The following is a 25801-nucleotide window of genomic DNA, read 5'->3' as shown; positions in this document are numbered from 1 at the left end:
TTGCACCAGTTATACTCTAGAATATTCATTACTTCTTTCACTATAAATCATTCCTGAATTATTGCAGTATAATAGACGTTCTTCTAATTCCCTTTGTAAAAACTTTCAATTGTTCATGATTAACTGTCTCACCTCTAATGAAAAGAGGTGTACAAATATCACCAGAGAATTTGTTGAGTTCATTTATTAAACTTTTATATCAAATTTAACTCGATATATGTGACCCAGTCTGACAAAACCGGGCTAATCGCTTATTTAAAAGTATCGAGAAATGCCAGTTTTAAGTATTTAGTGTGTTGTAGCTCACCAATGGTTGAAGCTATATGTACCAAATTTTCACACGTTTTACACCAATTCCTTACCTTCCAGAGCATCCACTGTGCAAGTAGCCAACAACTAAGTTTCCCACCATTTTAGATAGTTTTTAAACTGAGGTTAACTGTATCAGGCGAGCTGCAAATTGGGTGGGAGGTGGGGGGCCTGGAAGGCGGGAAAGATGGTGTTCAAAAATTGAAAAGGAAGGCCAAGGGATGAATTAGGCCAAGTTTTGAGCCATTGAGGTCTCAAAACTGGCTAAAATGAAAGGACATTCACAGCAGAGGTACTTATTCAATACCACAGAGCTGTACAGCCACATACAGTCATTCCCAGGCTGACCAGAGCTCCATTAAGGCCCCACACCACACGTACGGATCGCCACTGGGCTTGGGAAAAGCAGCCAGCAAAACCAGACCACTCAAGTCTAGCTGATTTTGAATGTGGAATTAGATAGTTTATTCATGTAGCTGTGTGTCCTGGGTGACAAATCGAATCTGCTGACACGGGCGATAAGACCTTTTTTCTCAGACTGGGTCACATATTAGAATTTTCTTATTTTATTAGCTGTCACTTTGAAATTAAAAATGCTGACCTTGCAGGAATCTGTGCAAATTTAAACATTGATTTTCAGATTCCTCATGCTCTAAGCTTTCCAAAAATGTATAGGTTTGCTAATCTCCATAAACTTTGAGCGAAAGTGTATTTTTTGACATAGTGAACCTAACTAATATCTTGCTCAACCATGAAAATTGGCTGGTAATTTTAACAAGAGTGTCCCACAAATTATGACCACTTTGTAATTTGTTGTATTACACAATAGTTTGTTTTACTAGTTAAATGCTCCTTTGTGCATTGAAAAGCTTATAGATTCATGACTAGGCCTGTGCCAATTATGCTTGCATAATTTGGGGTATAATAGGTAGCCAAAGCATTGAGCATAAATAGGCACAATTTTTGTACATTGGCTATCAGATAAGTTGAAACTTTGCATGATACAAGTGTGCAAACACAGTAAAAATCAGATTTATAGCTACTTGTGAAGGAAAGACTAGTTAAAGATCGATATACTCTAACAGAACAGTCACCACATGTTGAAATATCCTAATAGAACATTCACAGAGCAGTCAAGAGAAAATATTATTTGGCGCATAATGGGGCATAATTGAAGCATAGTAGGGGAATTTTTGGAGCATTGCTCAAAAGCATAATAGGCTCAAGACTACTCGTGACAATACACAGTACAATACACTTACAGCCAATGCAGCACGGGCTTCATCATATTGTGAATCTGCATCAACCAATATACAACTTTGATTTTCATTATTCTTGGTGCAAGCAAGAAAGAAGGAGGGAAATTCTTGATGTTCCTGTATACATAAAATGACATGGACATATGTTCACCACAGCAATAACTGTATTATAAATAATGAAATAACACAAAGTAACCAAGTACCATTGCAATAATATTACACACATGCACGATGTCACACATTACAATCATTGTAATTTCTTTTTGCTGCATAATTAGATGAAAGAACGAAAGATTAACATGAAATCAACAAACAAAATAGCTATCCACAACTGCTGAAAAAGAATGGAGTTTGCTTCTCAGTATATTTTTAAATCATAATTTATGCCCTCCCCCCTCATCATCTTTAAGGAATATTCTGTTGAGTTTTAAGATTATTGAACTACTGAAGAGTATAGCATACATGTGACCGGGGTGGCAAAAATAGGCATTTGCCTACTTTTTTATCTATTGACTCATAACTTTTAATGTCAATATGCTATGGCCATAGAATTTTCAGCTATTAGTGACCAGTTAAGCGGCTTCATAATACAATTTACAGAATTATTCTATCCCAATAGAGAGATGTGTTCTAGCTGTTATGTGATGGGGTGTAGTTTGTACTCATATGCCATGTTTTGCAGGCCTGGTCACATATACTAGTAAGAGTCAGTTGGAAGAGGTATTTACGGTTCCTCTATATATCTGCACAGCAAAACCTACTCTGGTCACATTTGGGCAAAAATTTCCTGCTCTCACTTAGTAGCTGACTATATTTTAGGAGATTACTTCATGCGTATAATAGTAACTGTGTGGATCTTTACAGCAGCCAGTATATACAGTTTGTTTAATCATGGGTGACCAGGTTAAAGGGGCAGTATACCAAGCCATACAAGTGTTGAAGCTGCACAAGTGCAACAAGCAATTACTCAGAGATTGTGGTTTGGTAGTCTCACTACCATACAGCCTGTTACAACGACTTGGAATCATTTTGTTAGCCAAGTAGAAGATTGTAAACAGCCTGAATGCTCGAAGGTAATGCAATTGCATGGAGCGCTTGGAAATGTAGCTTGGAAATGTAGCTTGGAAATGTAGCTTGGAAATGTAGCCACAAGAACAGTAGCACTAGCCCATAGTAGACCATTAATTAACTGAACAGGCTTGGTTACTAACAAGTTCTTGTCAGTAATACAATCGTGACAACATTACAAGATTGTACCAACTGCTAGAGCCTGGCTGAAGCAACTGTTAGCAATTTGCATGGCGTGAAACTTTACAGAGCAGTTCTTTTCTGCTACCAAACAACGGTGTGAACTGCAGGGGAAATACTACACTACAAATTTATACCATTACTATCACTTTTATTTGTGATTATCCTGTCACAAGTTCGCCATTTTGTGCAACAAGTTATTACATCATGAATATATTTAATGGGATGTAAAATTAGCACTTGTATGGCTTGGAATACTGTTCCTTTTGTCGTAATCTATATACCATTGAACATGTAATAAACTGTATGACTGGAATAGGAATTAATTTTTTGTAAATATTACAAAAAATTAATTCCTATTCCAGTCATACAGTTTATTACATGTTCAATGGTATTAGTTGGAATAACAATCATATGTCCAGTTCCTTGGTTTAGTTTTGTAATCACTATACCGTGTAGCATTAAAACAGTTATGACAAGTCAGACAATTCTCTCTTGGCTATAACTTTTAATCTCAAGCAACCAGTTCACAATCAACAATTTGTATGACAATTGTACGTATACCATAATCTGTGTATAATCTACCTATGTAGTGCAAATCACATTACTTTACTACTACAACTCACCGGCTGTTTATTCATCAGGTGTAAGGTTAACATATGTGAAAAGTGAAACACATCAAATAACGACATGGCCATATACTGTAGATGCATGTACATGTCTGCATGAAGCTCTGTGCATGCATGATCAAATTACTTCACTGTACAAAGCTTTAAACTATTTCTTATAATCTAATCCAGCTGTGAAAAAGGGTGTGGCCTTCTAAAAATGGGCTAGTAGCATGAAAAGGATATGATATTAAAGGTGGTGGCTAAGAAATGGCTGCAATGATAATTATTATATTGTCACTTAATTAACTTTGCAACATTACAAATTAATTGACAAAACACTGTATCATTGCAGTTTGGCTGCCACCTTTGATATCACATCCTTTTCATACTAGCCTATTTGGAAGGTTACGCCCTTTTTTCACGGCTGGGCTGTTTTCATTTATTTTTATATTAGTACAGCTAGCTATGCTGGCTTTTGTCTATCTTTTTCCCTACAGGTAAACAGAAGAACTATAGATATTAAAAGACATCTGTGCTATATTTTGAAATTTTGTAATATTTTATTTCATATTTGCTAGTTGTTGAACATTGCATGTCTAAAGGGATGTGCAAAAACGTGCTTGGTACATGCATGTATAGTTGGTTTTCACATTGATAATTGAACATATTTCCATTACATTATTGAAGGTTTGTACCTTGATAGTTACGTACCTGACACGTGAAAGAAAATTTCAACTGGTTTGCATAAGCAGCTTAGCCTGTAGGCGTGACAACAAATTGCAGAGAAGCCGATTGCTCTATTAGAGTATTCTGCTCTCTGGTTTGCTTAGTTCTTGATTGCGTGACTTGTGTATTTGTTTGGTATATAACCTGACTATCTATTATTTTTAAATGCAGCACTCTAATAGAGCACACAGTTTTTCTGAGCACTTCTCTATAACAGAGTGCACATTGTTTCTGAGAACTTATAATACAACTCGCACACAATGTTCTAGAACAATCTAAATTTTCTATGGATAGATCTATACAAGTAACATGATACAACTACAAAAGGATGCCATATGGAGTGCAGCAGGTCACAGGTGATTCAAAGGATATTTGAAGGATGCCTTGCAACCAATCAGCCATACCAATAAGACAAAACATAAGTGTGGGTGTTGTCATGTAGATAAGTGTAGTAGGTGTAAGTATGAGTGTGTGTTGTGTATGAATATGTTGCATGATGTCATTACACTAGTTATATTATCTATAGTAACTTACGTCAACAATTCCACATGCTGATGCAACATCACCTAGTATATCTCTACAAGCTGGCCCACATACTGTTTCAACAATTGTTTGAGATGGAGGATCAAATGAATCTGTGGCAGTAGCAAAGTCATTTGAGACATCTAAACAAGCTTCACTGTTGTCTCGTATGTCATCAGCTACTGAACAAGCTACTTCTTCAGTAGTCTACACACATGGACGTAATATATATAATTACATGTACAAACATTATTATGTATTATACATGCAATATATTTGTGAACTGATCTCTGATAAACGGGTTTTAAGGCATTTTATACCTGACAACTTATAGCTTGACTTGTGATTAAGATAACATCTTAAAGTTTGGTCACATTATACCACTAAAATTCCACATCTGCTTAGCATAATTTTAACCCTTAAAGGTGCATATAATACTGTTTCTCTATTTGTTTCACAGTCTCGTTTGCCTTGCCTGGTTTCAGCTGAAATCTATCCTCGATCAATAAGAATTACCATTAGCTCACTTGAAGACTCCATTAGTGAAGATGACCACAGGCAACCAATCTAGGAGTGAATAGCTGAAAGCGATGCTGCTTGAACAGTGCCACAGTGGACCATATCAACTTGTAGATCAACAAATAAACTTTACATATGACTAGGATGTGCAGAGTTCACAAACCTCAATAGTATACCCCCCTATCTTCTTATTTAAAACACTATGTGAATTTGTGCTTAAACTATCTTAATGTTACAAAAAGGAACATGGTAATTTGTGAAACTTGTACACTATCGTATTCTTATGATGTCATCATTCCAATAACATATCTAAATTGCAACCCTTCTATATTATGAGCTAGCAATTGATGAATATTAGTAGCCACTTTAGTGGTTTACTGTATGTGGATTTGGTGCATGCATTATATAAAGTTTTATATGGCTATGGGTTAAGGCGATTAAGGCGATGGGTTAAAAACATAGGGAGTTATGATTAGTAAAACTTGGAAAGGCAAGCCAGATCCAGTGATATCAAGTCAGTCTACTCAAGTTAAATAACATGTGAGCAATATCAAACAGTACAGTTATACTGTTTAGTAGGGTTCCCCTCTAAAGTGACGCACGTCACTAAAAATGCAGCATCTAAAAACCATCATGGAAATATCATGCGTGGAAAAATCACCTTTACAGAATAGTGTTTCTCCATTCAGCCAATTACAGCATAAAAAAAAACAAAGAAACACTTACAGGCATCCAAATATTGAACTTTAAAACATCATCATAACTCGAAATTTTGTCTGACTGTCTACCTGCCCGCCTGCTCGCCTGCCTGCCTGACCATAGTTGCAAGGCTGGAGGTCAAACGAAGCAGTGCACAGCTACCATTTTATGCCACAGCAACAAACTCACCGGTGGGATGTGCCTTTTGTAGTTCCAATGAATGTCTGCCTTCTGCGCTTTGCCATTCCTTTTATCTTCAAATAAATGATCTTCTTCTTCTTCTTCATGAAAACCATACGAAGGCGTTAATTTTCCCTATCCACACTTCTCTGAAGGAGTGTATTGAGACACCATGAAACTATTTGAGGCACTTAATGGACTGTAACAGCTAAACTACGCATTAAAACAATTACCACACCACTTCAATGACCACGATAATAATCTAGCTCTATAGGAAAACAAGGCATTGTGCCACACCCATTAGCTTGATCTGTTGCGTAGCTGAGTGGCGAGATCGAGATACTCTAATACAGCAGTCACAGCCACATGTGTATTTCATAGCTATGCTCTAACAAAAAATTAACAAACTAGTGCAATAAAAAATTATTAATTTAAAAATAAAATGAGATGATGGTAGCTATGAATGAAAATCCCTAGCTACTTGGCATTGTAGCAACCCTACTTTGGCATTGTAGGAGTAGTGCCAAAGTAGGGATTTTCCCATGTTGCTACAATGCCAAGTAGCTAGGGATTTTCCCTCATAGCTACCATCAGTCTCACTGCTTTTTATTGCTGGAACCCTACTTCATTTTTAAATTAATTTTACTACACTATTATATTACAATATATGCAACACTTAATACCACAGGCACAAATACTTTTCTTAATATATATCCACAAGCCCAAGGACTGCAGGCACAAGCTAGAGGGTGAGTGTATGTATATATCAAGACAAATACCCATTGTACTAATATGTGCCATGTGGGTGAATTATAACTAGACAAAACTCCAGAGCATTAAGCAGTAGAACAAAATAATTACTCGCAGTTGTGGGCTGCCACGCTAGCGATTGGTGTCCTTGTAAATGCAAGGTTTCATTAAATCTGTACCATATACCATGTGTGATAGGTTTCATAAGCAGCATGAAATATTACTATGTCTTGATAAATGTTTCTTCAGCGATAGGGTGTATTATGCAAGCAAAAGTCACTGGTTTAATAAGACATATTGTACTTCAAAACTAAAATTTATGTAATTTGTAATCTCATTGCAATAGATACGTACTCTTGCAACAAATACTTAACAAACTTCAATAAACTACTCTTGACAACCTACCCCATCTTCGCAAGTGTTAATTCCATGTACGCTGCAAATTGGTAGATATCGGTAGAAAGGTACTCTACTTGGGTTAACTAGGAAAGCTCTGCAGAATGTAACAAAATGTGAACATATTCCTTTACTGTATAAATTAATATACGTAAGTGCACCTTACACTAGTAGGAATTATAAGCTACATCAATTGTAAATGGTGGTACAAGTACTAACAGGAGCTTCAGTAAATCATAAACACTGGTAAAGGGGTGGAGTAATGGGTTGTTGGGGGTGTTGTGATAATACTACCTACAGCAGGCAGAGTCAAACATTTTCATTATATGTGATCAAATAGGACACTCTTCATGCCTGCTGCAATAGTGGGTAGAATCTACTCACGATACAAGCAGATTAATTTACTGCCAGCATTCCGGGGATATCAATGCTAAGAGAATGGAAAAAAAAACAGCATTAATCCAACCCACTGTCATTAATATTTATCTGGCCCAAATGGAAGCCAGCCAATGGAATGGAGCCATCTAAATCACCCTGAAATATAACGGAAGCTTAGTGAGGTGGTGTTAGGGAAAATCAACAAGCTGCTACAAGTTAGTACTGTGACACTTCAGAACTCTGTTCTACTATTGTAGCACTATTTATAGCCTATCATAGCAAAGAAGGTCAAACCAGACTTGTGTAGCTTCCCTTAAACAATACCAGAGACAGATAGGTAACCCAAGGGAGGCTACCTCTACCCAAACTACTTATAGTGTGAATGGGTGAGTGGAATCAGTGAATTTAGTTACCATATGAAATCATGTTCCTAAGCAAGGGAGATGCTTGGCAGAAGACACCTCGGTTTCCTTGATATATTGCAGTGTACACTAGTGTACATTTACAGTATTTGCTTCCCAGTATACAAGGCAAATGTACCCTCTTTAATTCCTTTGATCTGATACGTATGTGAAAGTGTTACAAATAATTCTGTGTGTTAAATAATACACAACTTACTGAACAAGTTTGTAATACACATTAATACAGCATCCAATGTCTTCAGCAGTTTTCCTAGTAAGCTACAAAAGCATATTATATGTATAATATATGTGACCATCTCAGCAAATCCCGACTTATTTGTACAAGTATGCATTTGAGAAATCGAAATTTAAAATCAAAGAAAAGAATGTGAAAGTTTTTATCAGGCCATTACTTGGAGAAGGAAGACTCAAATTGATTACAACTATATACATTACGTATCTTATTCGCCTGCTCATGGAGAGTTCGTTGTGTTTCTGCAGCCCCAAAGGTATGTGTGTCACATGCATTTGTTTATGATGCGGTAAACGTAAGCAAGATTGTTGTCTTTTCTTTGCCTTCATACCCATAGTTCATGTGTAAGTGGCTACAAGGCTAGTACTATACCTTGACTGATTTGCTAATCCATGGTGAACATTTTAAGCCAAATTTCAACATTGTAGACTAATGCAAACTGATGATATGGTTGCAAATGTAAGCACCTGTAGTTTATTTTCAGTATAGTTACTGGACAAATGGATTATCTTGCTCTTCCTACTGTCTAACCTTATAATTCCAAAGCTACATTCCTTGGACACTGCAAAAAAATTCAGAAGTTGTGCAAACAAGTCGGGTTTTTGCTGAGACAGTCACACAGAGTAGCATACACTTTATTACTTTTTCACATGTCACTTCATCAACAATACCCGGGGCAAATACAACCAAGTACAATTACTAACGGGACAACCTACCAATAAGGCAGTGCATGACCAGTACAGTGTGTGCGTGTTGGTTTACCGTCAAGACAATTATTATTATTATTTATTCCAACGTGACAGCCCCCTGGTGAGGCTATTAGGTGGTGAAGGCACAATCCCCAAACCAACTCAATATGTCACAGTAGCGACAGATACAACACAATAGTGACATCGTAACTAAAGGTCACCAGTAGCTAAGTGCCAGTACATCATTGGTGTGGTAATGGCACAGTGATGTGTACACATAATTATGTATACAAAATGGACAGGAGAGAACTATGCATTATTGCAGTATTGTATGCAGCAATACATTATAGGCAACATCACCAGATAAAAATTATTAGCCAATATACAGTAAAGTATCAACATTAACTAGAGCTAAATAAGGTTCATCAGTGGTGTAGCAATGACACAGTGACGGGTGACACATTATAATTATGCATACACAACTTGCAGGAGATAGCTACACAATACTGTAGGAGTATGCAAGCCAGATGAACCAGATAAAGGAAGACAGCCAAGCTAGCCAGAACCTAGTAGCTAAGCCAGGTGAAGACAAAAAAGATTAAGCACGTATTGAATTGCCTGACACCAACACAAAGGAAGTTCGCCATGCCAGCTGCACAAGACAAGATTGTTTATTTGTATTTTATATTGTAAAGAGTGTGGCATGTGTTTTAATGTTTTCTTGTATTGTTAATTAATTACATATTTTATGTGACTGGCAGCTGGCATGGAGACCTGAGACGTTACAAACATAAAAACTTACTTGTAATCTTCTTGTTTACATGTAAAGTGGCCTCTCGCTCTCCTGAAGTCACTTCACGGACATTCACTAATCTTCTCCTTCGAGCAGTCTGTAATTAAGCAAGGGTGTGGTACTGGGCGTTATATAGAATTACACGTATGGTCAAGTCATCAACACGAACAGGCACAACGATTATACGTTTGTGCCTTCGTTCACAGGCGAATCGATCCCCAGTTAGTTTATGTCTCTAGGCCTCGTAGTTTTCTCAAACATTGATTATTAATTATTTATTTTATTTATTTATGATGTAATTTTAACCGCATTTCGCATTATTCTTAGTACTTGGTTGTATAATTATTATTATTATTATTATGTCCTCTAAATGTCTTAATGTAGTTTACCAGTCTATACATTGGTGGCAATAACAACCTACATATCTTTCTATTTATGGTCTCATTATACCCTGGGTCTGGTGCATGGAACTGTATGGAAAACTTAATGCTTGAGCAGTAGAATGTTTGTTGTGTGATGTTTAAATGTTGCATAAGTACCATCCTTATATAATAATATCGATTTAACAAGATTTTCCTACAACCTGATGGCACTACTTTATTTGTACAACACTGGAAATAATGGATTTTAAGCCTGTTTTCACAATGAATTTAAGTAGAAAAGCTGCTAGAAGTAAGAACCATTAGCTGGGAATCCTTCAAAATATGCATTTGACATTTTGTACACAGTTTCATCAGACCCATTAGGAGCCAAGAGACTAGTCTATTTACACTGATCGGTAGGTATCTCCAACCAAAGGCATAGTAAACCGGGGGAAGGGGGGCTGGAGCCCTCTATAGATTTTCTGATTTCAGTTTGCATAAAGATCAAAATACTTTAATAGAACAGCCAGTTGTTCTAATAGTAACGATCAGTTGCTCTAATAGAACAATCAGTTGCTCTAATAGAACTAGTATATTAAAAATTATTAATTTTAAAATGAAGTAGGGATCCAAGTGATAAAAAGTAGTGAAACAAGAGATGAATGATGGTATTACAGCATAGCTCAGTGGGAAAATCCCTACATTGGCATGATATAACAACGATTTTGCTCAATGCCAAAGTAGGAATTTTGCCACCAAGCTATGCTGTAATACCATCATTCATCTCTTGTTTCACCACCTTTTATTGCTCGGATCCCTACTTCATTATTAAAATTTTAATATACTACTTTGGTTTTCTGTTATAGCATACAGTTATACATGTGTGACAGTTCTATTAGGGTGACTGCTATATTAGAGTATCTCGAGTCAGCCTTCCAGGGTGTGTGTCACTATTCCATATTTTCATTGTGCTAGTATTATTAATGCAGCTAGACCAATAATAACAGGATGTGTCATCATGATCAAGTAAATAAACGGTTAAGAAGCTTGGTCACGATGCTCAATTGTTATTAATTAACCAAGATCGCATTAGCCAATAGGCGTGGAGTTTGCGGCATCTAATTGTGACTGGATTTGCGAAAAGGGGTAGTGAGCACCACCATAGCTGAGTATATGGAGAAATTTTCAGGTTAAAATGTTTCTTTATCACTAAGTTATGGTCTTTTAAGTTCATAGAATTGGATGTGTGTGGAAGACTGGACAACATTTCAAGTTAACATGCTGATTGGTGTGGCAACACCCCGGGCAGTGTGCACTCAGCATATTCAAGCAGTGCACACCCTCGGGTACAATCACCATATACGATGTATTTAATACTGTATGCTTGCATACAAAATAAACATAACTATATAATATTTTCCTAGCTATACACACCACCCTTCCACCACACCTGGCTCTATTGCCTACTTTTGCCCTAATTCTAACCACAATAACATTTTCCACAAAGCCATAAAGCGTACGCAACAACACCAAACAAACAAACACTCATGCAAATATCTACCACATAACATTGCACAATTGCCATAAAATATACATAACAGCACAAAACAACATTCATACAGATATCTATACACAAGTACTTTGGGGAAAGGGCAACTGAGGAAATTGTTGGAGTAGGGTGTAATAACTTTTGCACAAGCCATGCAGATAAGCATTGTGGATATGGCACAATACATAACTGGATTTACAGTTGGCCATGAAGCAAATCTGTCTTCCAATTACTACAAGATTGCAGCAACGCACCATATATGCATAGCAACACAAAACGATAGCAGCAACCAATGAATAATCATATAAGTAAAATTTAGCGTAATTGATTTGGTTTAGCCATGCACAGATAATTAGCACTTCATTCACCCAAATTTTCCCCAAACTTCCTCAGTTCCCTATCACCCCGTTATAGCAACACTATACCATATCAGTTGGTATTGCACACACATGGAAGGGAAAAATGCATATATCCAACGGGCAAATACCTATATTTTTTTTGCTTCAACAGAAAGGAGGGTACATGCATGGTGAAATTATATGCATTAGGAATATGTAAGTCATAAATGGTGCTTGCTGCAGCAGCATGTGATTTATGTGAAATGAAATGATAAGTAGCTCTTAGTTCAAACACATATCATGGTAAAAAGTGTATTGCGAAGGTCACAAATAACTGCAGCGAATTGGCAACACAAAGAGCAGAAAGTCAACTCGTCTGTCTAACCCAGAAACACAGTTGCTGGCCATGCAGTTACATAGGTAGCTGAAAATAATATATTTATATGTGAGAACAAACTGCAGTGAATGTATTGCTATTGAAATAATTGACAAAATACCATGAGACTATGTTGCCTGGTAGGATGTAGCAAAACACAAGCAAACAGCTAGAGATCCCTGCAAGCAGGATCAACTATTAAATTCTTAATGAAGTAATTCATAGCATTGTATGTGTGGAAGTGAACGGATCATACTCATACTGCTAAAAGCAGAACATCATGCATGCCAACACAAATGCAGCAACATGCATGCCAACACAAATGCAGCAACACACATGCCAACACAAGCATAACAGCACACATGCAACAATACACCTGCAATGTCATGCATGTAATGCAATAACACTACTGGAATAAGCTAGCATAGCTCACAAAAAAATTACACATTATTCAATGAGCAAAATCTGCGGGTATTAATTTGGTGTAGTATGCTTGTAGGTATTCAGAGAAGAGGTATGAGTGAATCACATATGCAAAGATAGCGTAAATCAGTTGTGTGTTTAATGAAAATGGAAAAATTCAATGTGAATAATCCGAAGCACCGTGCAATTGACTTGTGTAACATTATTGTGGAGTCCACATAGTGATGCAAGTGCGTGTATATATGTACAATTAACAAATATTTACTGTGTGTATGTGCAATTAATAACTGTTTTTCCAATGCAAAAGTAGTATACTTCCAAAACACAAATCAAGTAAATCGTGCCACATGAATACATGACTTATCTGCTTTAGCAGGAGGCATAACAATGCTCTTGCAAACACCTCTCATGTATTAATGAGGATAAGTGACTGAGAGATATTCTAATTAAACATTCATTCGTTTACCCTAATGTAATTTAACTGTTCCGCCAAACCATCCCGATCCATTAAGCTTGATAAATATCAGGGAATGAGTGCAGTAAGAAACAGAATGCTAGCAGGAATTACAGGGAGCCTAAAAGCATATCCTGAGGGTCCATAAGTATCTCTTAGGGCAGCTGGTGTAGGATATAATCAGCCTTCATCAGTCATAGGGGCAGACAGGACTGACAATAGGCTGATGTACCTGTTAGCACTCATGGCAAAGTTTGACAGAGAGACAACAGGTTTGCCAGTTGTAATTGCATATTGAAATATTCAATAATATTAAGAGTAGTACATGATGTCCTAAGATCACGCAGGCCATATGCTGAAATGTATGAAGAATGTGTGAAGAACGTGTGCTATGGTATGTAAAAGTTGGGAACTGAGGGCATTGGATGGCATCATAAAGGAAATGGAATGCACAAGCTATCAAGTTTTGTATCCCACAAAACATCAAAAACTTGCTATCACAGATAAAGCTAAATATGCAATGACAATGGTAATAACATAATAAGCAAAGAGGCAAGCAGCAGCCATAATAGCTTGCGAATATAACACACGTAAAGTAATATCAAGAGTTAATAATAGAGACTAAGTTCATCAACGTCTCAGAAAAATAGGACTCCTCGCGTAATTTGCTATTGGTTACAGCTGTTAGCACCATTGGGTCCACTTCATTCAAATGTTGAACTAAGCTTTCCCTTTCTTTCTTGCTAAGAATTCTATGTGTCCGTTTCTTTGCTGCTACAGATCCTTCGCTTTTATCTTCACTCACACAAGTCCCTTCTTGCCGAACTTCCCGCATGGCGGATTGAGCCTTAGTTTCCTTTGTCTTCGCCGTTTTGGTAGTTGGTTGCTTGTCCAGAGATTTCTTTGGTCTTCCACGAGGCCTTTTCCCTGGTGGTTCGGGTTTTTGTCTACACGCCATATGATATGAACTCGATGCGAGACTTAATGTAAAGAGTTTTGATCACGCGACTATTTGTGAATTCTCTATGAGGCACTTATGCGTTTTCCACGCTATTCAAGTTGGTTAACACTTTCGGTTAGCAAGTTCGTCGAAGCCAAAGGACTTAGCACGCTCATTTTTGATAGACTATACGATAGTTCGATACTCTCCTCTCTATTATTAACTCTTGGTAATATGTACATATCAAAAATGCAACAATGCATATCACACATGCAAATATCACACATGCAAATAATCATGCATGCAAATATCACGCATGCAACAACACGCATGCAAGTATCACGCATGCAATAACACACATGCAATAATACGCATGCAATAAAATGCATGCAATATCATGCATGCAACAACACGCATGCAAATATCATGCATGCAACAACACGCATGCAATATCACACATATGCAACAACACGCGTGCAATATCACGCATGCAAATATCACACATGCAAATATCACGCATGTAATATCAAGCATGCAAATATCACGAATGAAAACATCATGCATGCAACAACACGCATGCAATATCACACATGCCAATATCATGCTGAATGAGCCATAAAGAAAATACAAGCTGCCTAGCTTGCGGTATTTATTGAAGCCAATGTTTAGTATCAAGACACACGGTAGTGTGTCGTGCGGCCCAAGAAGCCGGCGCGCCACACCGTTAGTATATTTACAGTAAGAAAGTAAACGAGATTTTCACACCTTTGTAGCTCCGTGATTCCTTATCCAATTGAAACCAAAGTTGCTACAGAAGTGTCGGCTAGGTAGGGGAGTCCACATTCCAAATTTGAAGAATATCGTTCCATCCATTTCCGAGATACGATCGGCCAAAGTTTGGGTTTTTTTTCTTCGTTTTTTTCTTCTTCTTTTCGCACATTTTGCAAAATCCGCCATAAAACACGAATTCGTGCTCCAATCGGGCTGAAATTTGGCACATTTAAAGGGCTCATTAAGGCGAATCTCAGTACCACGTTTGGTAGGAATCCGATGAACATTCACCGAGTTATGACCAATTATTTGCGTAAAATAAGGTCGAAGGTCTGTCACGTCCACAGGGTAAACCGCTTGAAGGAATGAGCTGAAATTTGCTATGTAGATGGAGTAACTGTCGTAGGAGTGCCTTTTTGTGGTTTGAAAGGAATCCAGTTAAAGGCCATCGAGATATGACACAAAACCCAACCTGTGTCACAATTACGCGATCGCTTTTTATGAATAAAAAACTATTAGTTTTCACGCCTACTAGGCAAACCGCTTAGAGCAGTAAGCTGAAAATCGGTGTGTAGCTGGAATAATCATCATAGAAAGTCCTTGCAGTAGTACAGAAGAATCGGATTACAAACCACTGAGTTATGATTCCAAAGCCAACTACGTGTAACATATGCGAGATCGAGATACTCTAATAGAACAGTCACCCTAATAGAGCATTCAGCTAATTTATTTACTCCATCATAGAATTCTATTACATTGCAAGTTATTCTGTAGGGGGTTCAGCTGCAAACAGTTAATCTTATAGACAGTTCAGTAAGAAGCAAGTCACCCTATAGAGAGTTCAGCTACAGATATATCGCTGTAGTGATTCAGAAGAATCATAACATTACAAGTCACACTGAAGAGAGTTCAGCTATAAACAAGTCATGCACCCTGTGGAGAGTTTGGCTACACTCTCTAGAGAATTCAGCTACAAACAAGTCACTGTGGAGAGAGTTCAGCTACAAAGAAACTACCCTGTAGAGAATTCATCTATACAAACAAGTTAACCTATAGAGACCAGCTGCAAACAAGTAACCCTGTAGAGATTTCAGCTACAGACAAGTCACTTTATAGTTTATACAATGTTCAGCTACAAGTAAGTCACTCTGTAGAGAATTCAGCTACATACAAGTCACTCTGTAGAGAATTTTGCTACAAACAAGTCACAGTGTAGAGAGTTCAGCAACCAAAAAACCACCTGTAAAGAGTTCAGCTATACAAACAAGTTACTCTGTAGAGAGAACAGCTAGAAACAAGAGAGAGCTCAGTTAGAAGAAGTTGCCCTGTAGAGATCTCAGCTGCAAAGGAACCCTGTAGAGAGATCAACTACAAACAAATCACTCTGCAGAGTGTTCAGCTATAAACAAATCACCCTGTAGAAAGTTCAGGTACATACAAATCACCCTATATAGAGTTCAGCTACAAAAAACATCACTCTGTAGAGAGTTCAGCTACAAAGAAACCATCCTGTAGAGAGTTCAGCTACAAACAAGTTACCCTACAGTGAAATCAGTTTGAATCAAGGGATTTCAGCTACAAACAAATCAACCTGTAGAGAGTTCAGTTATGAACAGATCACCCTGTAGAGAGTTCAGCTATACAAGTCACCCTGTAGAGAGATCAGCTAGAAGAAGTCACCGTCTACAGAGATCAGCTAGAAGCAAGTCACCTTGTAGAGAGTTCAGCTACAAACCAATCAGCCTGTAGAGAGTTCAGCTACAAATAAATCAACCTGTAGAGAGATCAGCTAGAAACTAGACACAATATAGGGAATTCAGTTACAAGCAAATCACCCTGTAAAGAGATCAGCTACAAACAAATCACCTTGCAGTGAGTTCAGCTACAAACAAATTACCCTGTAGAGAGATCAGCTACAAACAAAACACCGTGTAGAGACTTCAGCTACAAACAAATCAACCTGTAGAGATTTCAGTTACAAACAAACCACCCACTGTAGAGAGATCAGCTACAACCAAATCACCCTGTAGAGAGATCAGCTACAAACAAATCACCCTGTAGAGAGTTCAGCTACAAAAAAATCAACCTGTAGAGAGATCAGCTATATAGACACTAGACACAATATAGGGAATTCAGTTACAAGCAAATCACCCTGTAGAGACTTCAGTTACAAACACATCACCCTGTAGGGAGATCAGCTACAAACAAATCACCTTGCAGTGAGTTCAGCTACAAACAAATCAACCTGTAGAGATTTCAGTTACAAACAAATCACCCACTGTAGAGAGATCAGCTACAACCAAATCACCCTGTAGAGAGATCAGCTACAAACAATCACCCTGTAGAGAGATTAGCTACAAACAAATCACCCTGTAGAGAGTTCAGCTACAAACAAATCAACCTGTAGAGAGATCAGCTATATAGACACGAGACACAATATAGGGAATTCGGTTACAAGCAAATCACCCTGTAGAGAGTTCAGCTACAAACACATCACCCTGTAGAGAGTTCAGCTACAAACAAATCACCTTGCAGTGAGTTCAGCTACAAACAAATTACCCTGTAGAGAGATCGGCTACAAACAAAACACCTTGTAGAGACTTCAGCTACAAACAAATCAACCTGTAGAGATTTCAGTTACAAACAAATCACCCACTGTAGAGAGAGCAGCTACAACCTAAATCACCCTGTAGAGAGATCAGCTACAAACAAATCACCCTGTAGAGAGTTCAGCTACAAAAAAAAATCACCCTGTAGAGAGATCAGCTAGAAACACATCACCCTGTAGAGAGTTCAGCTACAAACAAATCACCTTGTAGAGAGTTGAGCTACAAACAAATTACCCTGTAGAGAAATCAGCTACAAACAAATCACCTTGTAGAGAGTTCACTTACAAACAAATCTACCCATAGAGATATCAGTTACAAACAAATTACCCCCTGTAGAGAGATTAGATCACTGTGTAGAGAGTTCAGCTACAAACAAATCACCCTGTAGAAAGTTCAGGTATAAAAAAAATCACCCTATAGATAGTTTTGATACAAACAAATCACCCTGTAGAGTGTTCAGCAAGATAACAGTCACCCTGCAGAGACATCAGGTTACCCTATAGAGAGGTCAGCTAGAAGAAGTCACCTTGTAGAGAGTTCAGCAACAAAGAACCCACTCTGTAGAGAGCTCAACTAGAAACTAGTTACCCTATACAGAGATCAGCTATATGTAGAAACAAGTCATCCTGTAGAGAATTCAGCTACAAACAAATCGCACTGTAGAGATTTCAGCTACAAACAGATCATCATCCTGTAGATAGTTCAACTATAGTCACCCTGTAGTAGGAGAAGTCACCTTGTAGAGAGATCAGCTAGAAGCAAGTCACCTTGTAGAGACCAGCTACAAAGAAACCATCCTGTAGAGAGTTCAGCTACAAACAAATCACCCAGAGAGTTCAGCTATGAACAGATCACCCTGTAGAGAGTTCAGCTATACAAGTCACCCTGTAGAGAGATCAGCTAGAAGCAAGTCACCTTGTAGAGAGTTCAGCTACAAAGAAACCATCCTGTAGAGAGTTCAGCTACAAACAAATCATCCTGCATAGAGTTCAGGTGCAAATAAATTACCCTGTAGAGAGTTCAGCTACAAACAAATCACCCTGTAGAGTGTTCAGCTAGATAAAAGTCACCCTACAGAGAGATCAGGTCACCCTATAGAGAGATCAGCTAGAAGAAGTGATCTTGTAGAGAGTTCAGCTACAAAGAACCCACTCTGTAGAGAGTTCAGCTAGAAATAAGTTACCCTATAGAGAGATCAGCTAGAAACAAGTCACCCTGTAGAGATTTCAGTTACAAACAGATCATCCTGTAGATAGTTCAGCTAGATACAAGTCACCTTGTAGAGAAATCAGCTAGAGGAAGTCATCTTGTAGAGAGCCAGCTAGAAACAAGTCACCTTGTAGAGAGTTCAGTGACAAAGAAACTATCCTGTAGAGAGTTCTAGAGAGTTCAGATGCAAACAAATCACCCTGTAGAGAGTGCAGCTACAAAAAATCAACCTGTAGAGAGTTTAGCTACATTTCAAGTCCCTTAGTAGAAAGATCAGCTGCGAACAAGTTATCCAGTAGGGAATAATAGACATGTAATAAATATATTTATATAATTACTGATAAAATCAAAAAACAGTTGAAGTATTAAAAATCTGCTCTGTCTTTTTATTCTTCCTGTGGTAAAGAAATAGGATAGGTTAAAAAGCCCCAAAGCCAGCCTATGGCCAGCTTTGGGGTATACAAATACAAAAAGAAGTGATATCTAATCAAAAACAGCCAAGCTGTAGATTCCAATAACACCATCCCTAACCCTCAGTAACCAATCCTACAATGAGGAAGCAACAGTCCATGTATTAGTGTCATTCTTTTCACAAAACTGTGAGATGACAGAAATGAGCTATCAACAAAAGATGTACTTGTGGACTGACATAGGTGCTTGCATACCATGTTGCAAGTTAAGAAAGGTGCAAACCATGATGAACATATATAGCCATAAGCCTGGCTGTAGGCTTGTGGAAGATGTATATCTTCAAATTTACTATGTATGGTATGCTGAACTACACACCTACAATCAGTGTAGATAAATACCAATATGTACAATTGTATGCATATGAGAGGTTTTTGCTCATTAAACGGTAATTATATGCATGGGCAGCCAGCAAACGGCTTTACTTTTCAAGCAGAGGTAAGACCACTCTGCACTACGCTACCATAAAGCTAAATTTGCTGAAAACACTGAAAATGCTCAGCCACAACAATATATTGTGTCAAACTAGACGCCAGCTCATTTGTGATTATGCAGTCATGATAGTTTAACACTTCATAACCGCAACAGCACGTGGCAATTTTATAAACATTTTATAATGGAACGGATTCACCGGGAATCATTAACGGTAGCCATCACCTAATCCCACTCAATAGTCACAAAATCGGTAGAAGGCTCTGCCTACTCATCCTTCATGCAGCCGAGTGTCCACAATGTCCATTTGATCCAGCCAAGCCACTTCTGTTAGACTTAATCACCTCTTCTGTAAATCGATCTTGAGTAGTAGCGTCTCTCCAGTGACACCAAAAACAAAAAGTTATCTGTCTGCGAACACGCCATGCACTATGGCATGATCTTGTGATCTTAAACCTGTCAAGCCAGTTTATTATACAATGAATCATTGTGACATCATCACGTTTCACGTTACCTACAGGATTGGTTCACGTTTTACCTGAAACAAGCGCATTGATTTCAGTTTGTGGTGCTAGCACTGGGCTACTTTGCTAATGTACAATGCCGCACTAATGGGTCTTGCAGTAATCTCATGCATTCTGTGTTGCTGAATTTAATTTAATCTACCCAAAAGGCTAGTTTATCACTAAAGGATGCTGGCTTCACTTACTATGGTATGGTACGTAGGTTTGCACTGTATCCATTCTGCGCCCACACCAAGGCAATTTATTATGTTGCAATAAGTTACATTCAATAGCCTTTTCCAATCTAAAGTTACGAACCGTTAAACTTGTTAAATTAGATGTGTGCAGAAGACCCCTTTTCGCAAATCAGGTCACAAATATGCTGCTCAAGGAAAGTGTTGATAGGGAAAATTAATGCCTCAAAATGGTTTCATTGCATGAAGAAGAACAAAGAGAAGCCTGATTGAAGATATTTAAAAATATCTTGCTACGCCTATGTCTCCAACACAACACAACAGCCATTGGCGCTGAAAAAAGTCTAATCATAAAAATTGAAGTGAACTAGGATTTTTCCTTCCTTGTACCTTCCAACCCTAGCTTAAATATACACTTTGAATTCACCAAAATCTTTCCATAACTCATGCTCAATAACCTAGTGTATGGCTTGTTCTTGGCCTCATAAAAATTCAACAATTCAGCTCAACTCTTCAGTGGAAATAACTGATTGGTGGCACTTGCTGTTCGTGCCAATATCCAGTTACAATATTCTATTGGTGTGCTACACTTCCATAATAGTAGACCTCATTTCATCAGGCCAGAGGAAGCAATTGATTTGTCAAGTACAGTAACTAAACACTACAAATCCCGCTGCAAAAGTGCCACTGTTTATTTGTCATTATTTGTGAACAGATTTGCAAAAGGGTCTATGAACTCAGAAGACCATAAATCAGTGCTCAAAATCAAGACACACGATAGTGTCGTGCGGCCCAAGGAGCCGGCGTGCCACACTGTGAGTATATTAACAGGAAGAAAGAAAACGCAATTTTCACACCTATGTAGCTCTGTGATCCCTTATCCAATTGGAACCAAATTTGCTACAGACGTGCCGGCCAGTTATGGGAGTCTACATACCAAATTTGAAGAAAGTCGCTCCAGCCATTTCCGAGATACGAGCAAACAAACTGTCATTTTAATTTCTTCGTTTTTTTCTTCTTCTACTTCATTTTGCACACTTTGCAAAATCCACCATAAAACACGAATGCATGCTCCAATCGGGCTGAAATTTGGCACACTGGAAGGGCTCATTAAGGCGGATCTCAGTACCAACTTTGGTAGGAATCCGATAAACATTCAGGGAGTTATGATCGATTAATAGCGTAAAATAAGGTCGAAGGTCTGTCACGCCCACAGGGTAAACCCCTTGAAGGAATGAGTTGAACATTGCTATGTAGATGGAGTAACCATCGTAGGAGTGCCTTTTTGTGGTTTGAAAAGAATCGAGATAAAGACCATAGAGATATGACACAAAACCCAACCTGTATCACAATTACGCAATCGATTTTTATGAATAAAAAAACTATTAGTTTTCATGTCTACCAGGCAAACCGCTTAGAGCAATGAGCTGAAAATTGGTGTGTAGCTGGAATAATCATCATAGAAAGTCCTTGCAGCAGTACAGAAGAATCGGATTACAAACCACTGAGTTATGATTCGAAAGCCAACTACGTGTTGCAAATGCGAGATCGAGATACTCTGATAGAACAGCCACCCTAATAGAGCATTCGGCTACATTTATAACTTACTCCATTAAAGAATTATATTACATTGCAAGTTATTCTGTAGGAAGTTCAGCTACAAACAGTTAATCTTATAGACAATTCAACTAGAAACAAGTCACCCTGTAGAGAGATCAACTAGAAGAAGTCACCTTGTATAGAGTTCAGCTACAAAGAAGCCATTATGTACAGAGTTCAGCTGCAAACAAATCACCCTGTAAGAGATCACCTAGAAAAAAAGAATTTACCTTGTAGAGAGTTCAGCTACAAATGTAGAGAGTTCAGCTGCAAACAGATCACCCTGTAGAGAGTTTGGCTACGAAAAGATCACCCTGTACGCCTGTAGAGAGTTCAGCTAGAAGAAGTCACCTTGTAGAGAGTTGTTCAGCTACAAAGAAACCATTATGTAGAGAGTTCAGCTGCAAACAAATCATCCTGTAGAGAATTCAGCTACAAACAGATCACCCTGTAGAGAGATCAGCTAGAAAGAAGTCACCCTGTAGAGAGATCAGCTAGAAGAAGTCACCTTGTAGAGAGTTCAGCTACAAAGAACCACCCAGTAGAGAATTCAGCTGCAAACAAATCACTCTGTAGAGAGTTCAGCTATGAACAGATCATCCTGTAGAGAGTTCAGCTACAAACAATTCACCCTGTAGAGAGATCAGCTAGAAAAAAGAATTTACCTTGTAGAGAGTTCAGCTGCAAACAAATCACCCTGTAGAGAGTTCAGCTACGAAAAGATCACCCTGTAGAGAGTTCAGCTAGAAGAAGTCATCTTGTAGAGAGTTCAGCTACAAAGAAACCACCATGCAGAAAGTTCAGCTGCATGCAAACAAATAATTCTGTAGAGAGTTCAGCTACAAACAAATCACCCTGTAGAGAGATCAGCTTGAAACAAGTCGCTCTGTAGACAGATCAGCTAGAAGAAGTTACCTTGTAGAGAGTCCAGCTACAAAGAAACCATCATGTAGAGAGTTCAGCTGCAAACAAATCACCCTGTAGAGAGTTCAGCTACGAACAGATCACCCTGTGGAGAGTTCAGTTAGAAACAAGTCACCCTGTAAAGAGATCAGCTGGAAGAAGTCACGTGCACCTTGTAGGAATTCAGCTACAAAATAACCACCAAGTACAGAGTTTAGCTGCAAACAAATCACCTTGTAGAGAGTTCAGCTACAAAGAAACCACCATGTAGAAAGTTCAGCTGCAAGCAAATCACCCTGTAGATAGTTCAGCTAGAAACAAATAATCCATCAGCTAGAAACAAGTCACCCTGTAAAGAGATCAGCTAGAAGAAGTTACCTTGTAGAGAGTTCAGCTACAAAGAAACCATCATGTAGAGAGTCCAGCTGCAAATAAATCACCCTTTAGAGAGTTCAGCTAGAAACAAGTCATCATGTAGAGAGATCAGCTAGAAGGATCACCTTGTAGAGAGTTCAGCTACAAAGAATCACTTTGCAGATAGTTCAGCTACAAACAAGTCATCCTGTAGAGAGATCAGCTAGAAGAAGTTACCATGTAGAGAATTCAGCTACAAAGAAACCATCATGTAGAGAGTTCAGCTGCAAACAAATCACCCTGTAGAGAGGTCAGCTACGAAAAGATCACCCTGTAGATAGTTTAGATACAAACAATTCACCCTGTAGAGAGATCAGCTAGAAGAAGATACTGTACCTTGTAGAAAGTTCAGCTACAAACAGATCACTCTGTAGAGAGTTCAGCTATGAATAGATTACCCTATAGAGAGTTTAGCTACAAAGAAACCATCATGTAGAGAGTTCAGCTGCAAACAAATCACTCTGTAGAGAGTTCAGCTATGAAAAGATCACCCTGTAGAGAGTTCAGCTAGAAGAAGTTACCTTTTAGAGAGTTCAGCTACAAAGAAACCACCGTGTAGAGAGTTCAGCTGCAAACAAATCACCCTGTAGAGAATTCAGCTACAAACCAATCACCCTGTAGAGAGATCAGCTAGAAACAAGTCACCCTGTAGACAGATCAGCTAGAAGAAGTTACCTTGTAGAGAGTTCAGCTGCAAACAAATCACCCTGTAGAGAGTTCAACTACAAACAGATAACTCTGCAGAGAGTTCAGCTAGAGTCAAGTTACCCTGCAGAAAGAATCCTGTAAAGAGTTCATCTACGTACAAGCAAATCACCCTGTAGAGAGTTCAGCTACATGTCAAGTCACCCAGTAGAGAGATCAACTGCAAATTATCCTGTAGGGATTAATTGACATGCAATAAATATATGCATTATACATATAATTTGTACATTTACTGATAAAATTAGAATGAGTTAAAGTATTTATAAAATCTGCTTCATCTTTTTCTTTTTCCTGTGGTAGAGAAAACATATAGGTTAAAAACTCCTAAGCTGGCCATAGGCCGGCTTTGGGGTATACAAATACATAAAGAAGTGAAATCTAATCCAAAACAGCCAAGCTGTAAAAAAAGGAGTGCGGCCCTTGAAAAGGCTATGGTGAAAAAAGATGTGAAATCCAAGGTGGCGGCCAAGAAATGGCTGCGATGGTAGGTTAATGGTAAAAATTTTAATAACGACAATTCAGGTGAATTTTGTGCCAAGACCAAGCGGCACCAAATTCACCTGAATTGCCGTTATTAAATTTTTTACCATTAACCTACACCATCACAGCCATTTCTTGGCCGCCACCTTGGATTTCACATCTTTTTTCACCATAGCCTTTTCAAGGGCCGCACTCCTTTTTTTACAGCTTGGCTGTTTTTGATTAGATACATATTAACCTGAAAAATGTTCCATCCATAAAGCTATGGTGGTACCGTACCCACTGTAGTAATATGTGGTTGTAGTTGTATGTTATATTATGTGGTTGTTAATGTGTGGTTGTAGCTGTATAGTTTCTTAATGTATTATGGTTTGTTGTAAAGGTTTCATATTATTCTATTGTTGTAGCTGATCTATATCTATTGTATGTATGCTATTGTTTGATTAGTTATTGTCTAAGTAAAGCTGAGAGAAGTCGCATGTAGCTAGCTAGGCGTCACATAGCCAGATATTACACCCACTACTGACTAAGTTTAATTCAATAGCCTTTTGCAATCTGAAGTTATGAATTGTCAAATTGGTAAATTGTATGTGTGTGGAACAGCCCTTTTCACTGATCCGGTCACTTGTGGTATTTTCATTGGGAATTTATAACAAAGAGTTACTATAATGCTGCACTAAACTTTATTGGCCCTTAATTATATTATTTTCTTTAACACTGTTTTGGTCCAGAAAGTATTTACCACCATTACTGCTCTACATAATAAAAGCAAAAGTTAGAGTGTGTTGTATACTACGTATCTTTGATCTATTTTGGTTAGTTAAACAAAAAGGCCTATTATATTGGCCTTTTGTTTAACTAACCAAAATATATCATTAGTATTAATTACTTCCTTCACTTTTCCGGAGTGGGATATTGCTAACCACAACTAGCAGTTGCTATTGACTCCTGTACAAAAATACATTCTTTTTAAAAAGCTGAAACTTTTTTCATACTACCGTATGTGCATCCCAAGTTTCTTTAGATGTTAGATGTGGTCTTCCTCTGTCAGGAAAACGTTGTCTCGTTGCATTACAACAACCCGTCTTCGAGTTACAGAAGTTGTATAAACGGCTGTTCATGTACTTAATCACTTCCTTTAGCAACAACGAAGCCAGTGGTGATAATTCTAGTGCTAATGATAGTTCACCACCGTTCTCGCTACTAGCAGCCATTCAAGCCAAGCTAAGGATAGCAACAACAGAAAATGGTGGTCTTATAGTAAAAGACATACCTGGAGCAATGGTGAAGGTGCTGTTTGACTGGTGTACTGTTCCCAAACTTTGATGGTAGTTATTGT

The 25801-nt window shown here is 38.0% G+C and overlaps 1 protein-coding gene across 1 annotated transcript in view; it reads right to left on the bottom strand.

Annotated features, from left to right (window-relative positions):
- Positions 1 to 25801, bottom strand: part of LOC136254997 (adhesion G-protein coupled receptor V1-like) — a 128874-nt gene that overhangs the window by 85530 nt on the left and 17543 nt on the right. The window contains exons 4-7 of the mRNA XM_066047718.1: positions 8216 to 8277; positions 7229 to 7316; positions 4688 to 4882; positions 1572 to 1685 (exon numbers count right to left, since the gene is read on the bottom strand). Coding sequence (XP_065903790.1) covers positions 1572 to 1685; positions 4688 to 4882; positions 7229 to 7316; positions 8216 to 8277 — 459 coding nt within the window. The remainder of the gene's footprint in view (positions 1 to 1571; positions 1686 to 4687; positions 4883 to 7228; positions 7317 to 8215; positions 8278 to 25801) is intronic.

This window comes from Dysidea avara, chromosome 5 (genome assembly GCF_963678975.1).
Source record: "Dysidea avara chromosome 5, odDysAvar1.4, whole genome shotgun sequence".
Taxonomy (NCBI): Eukaryota; Metazoa; Porifera; class Demospongiae; order Dictyoceratida; family Dysideidae; genus Dysidea; species Dysidea avara.
Note: the sequence above shows the minus strand (reverse complement) of the source record. Positions and strands in the feature narration are given on the sequence as shown.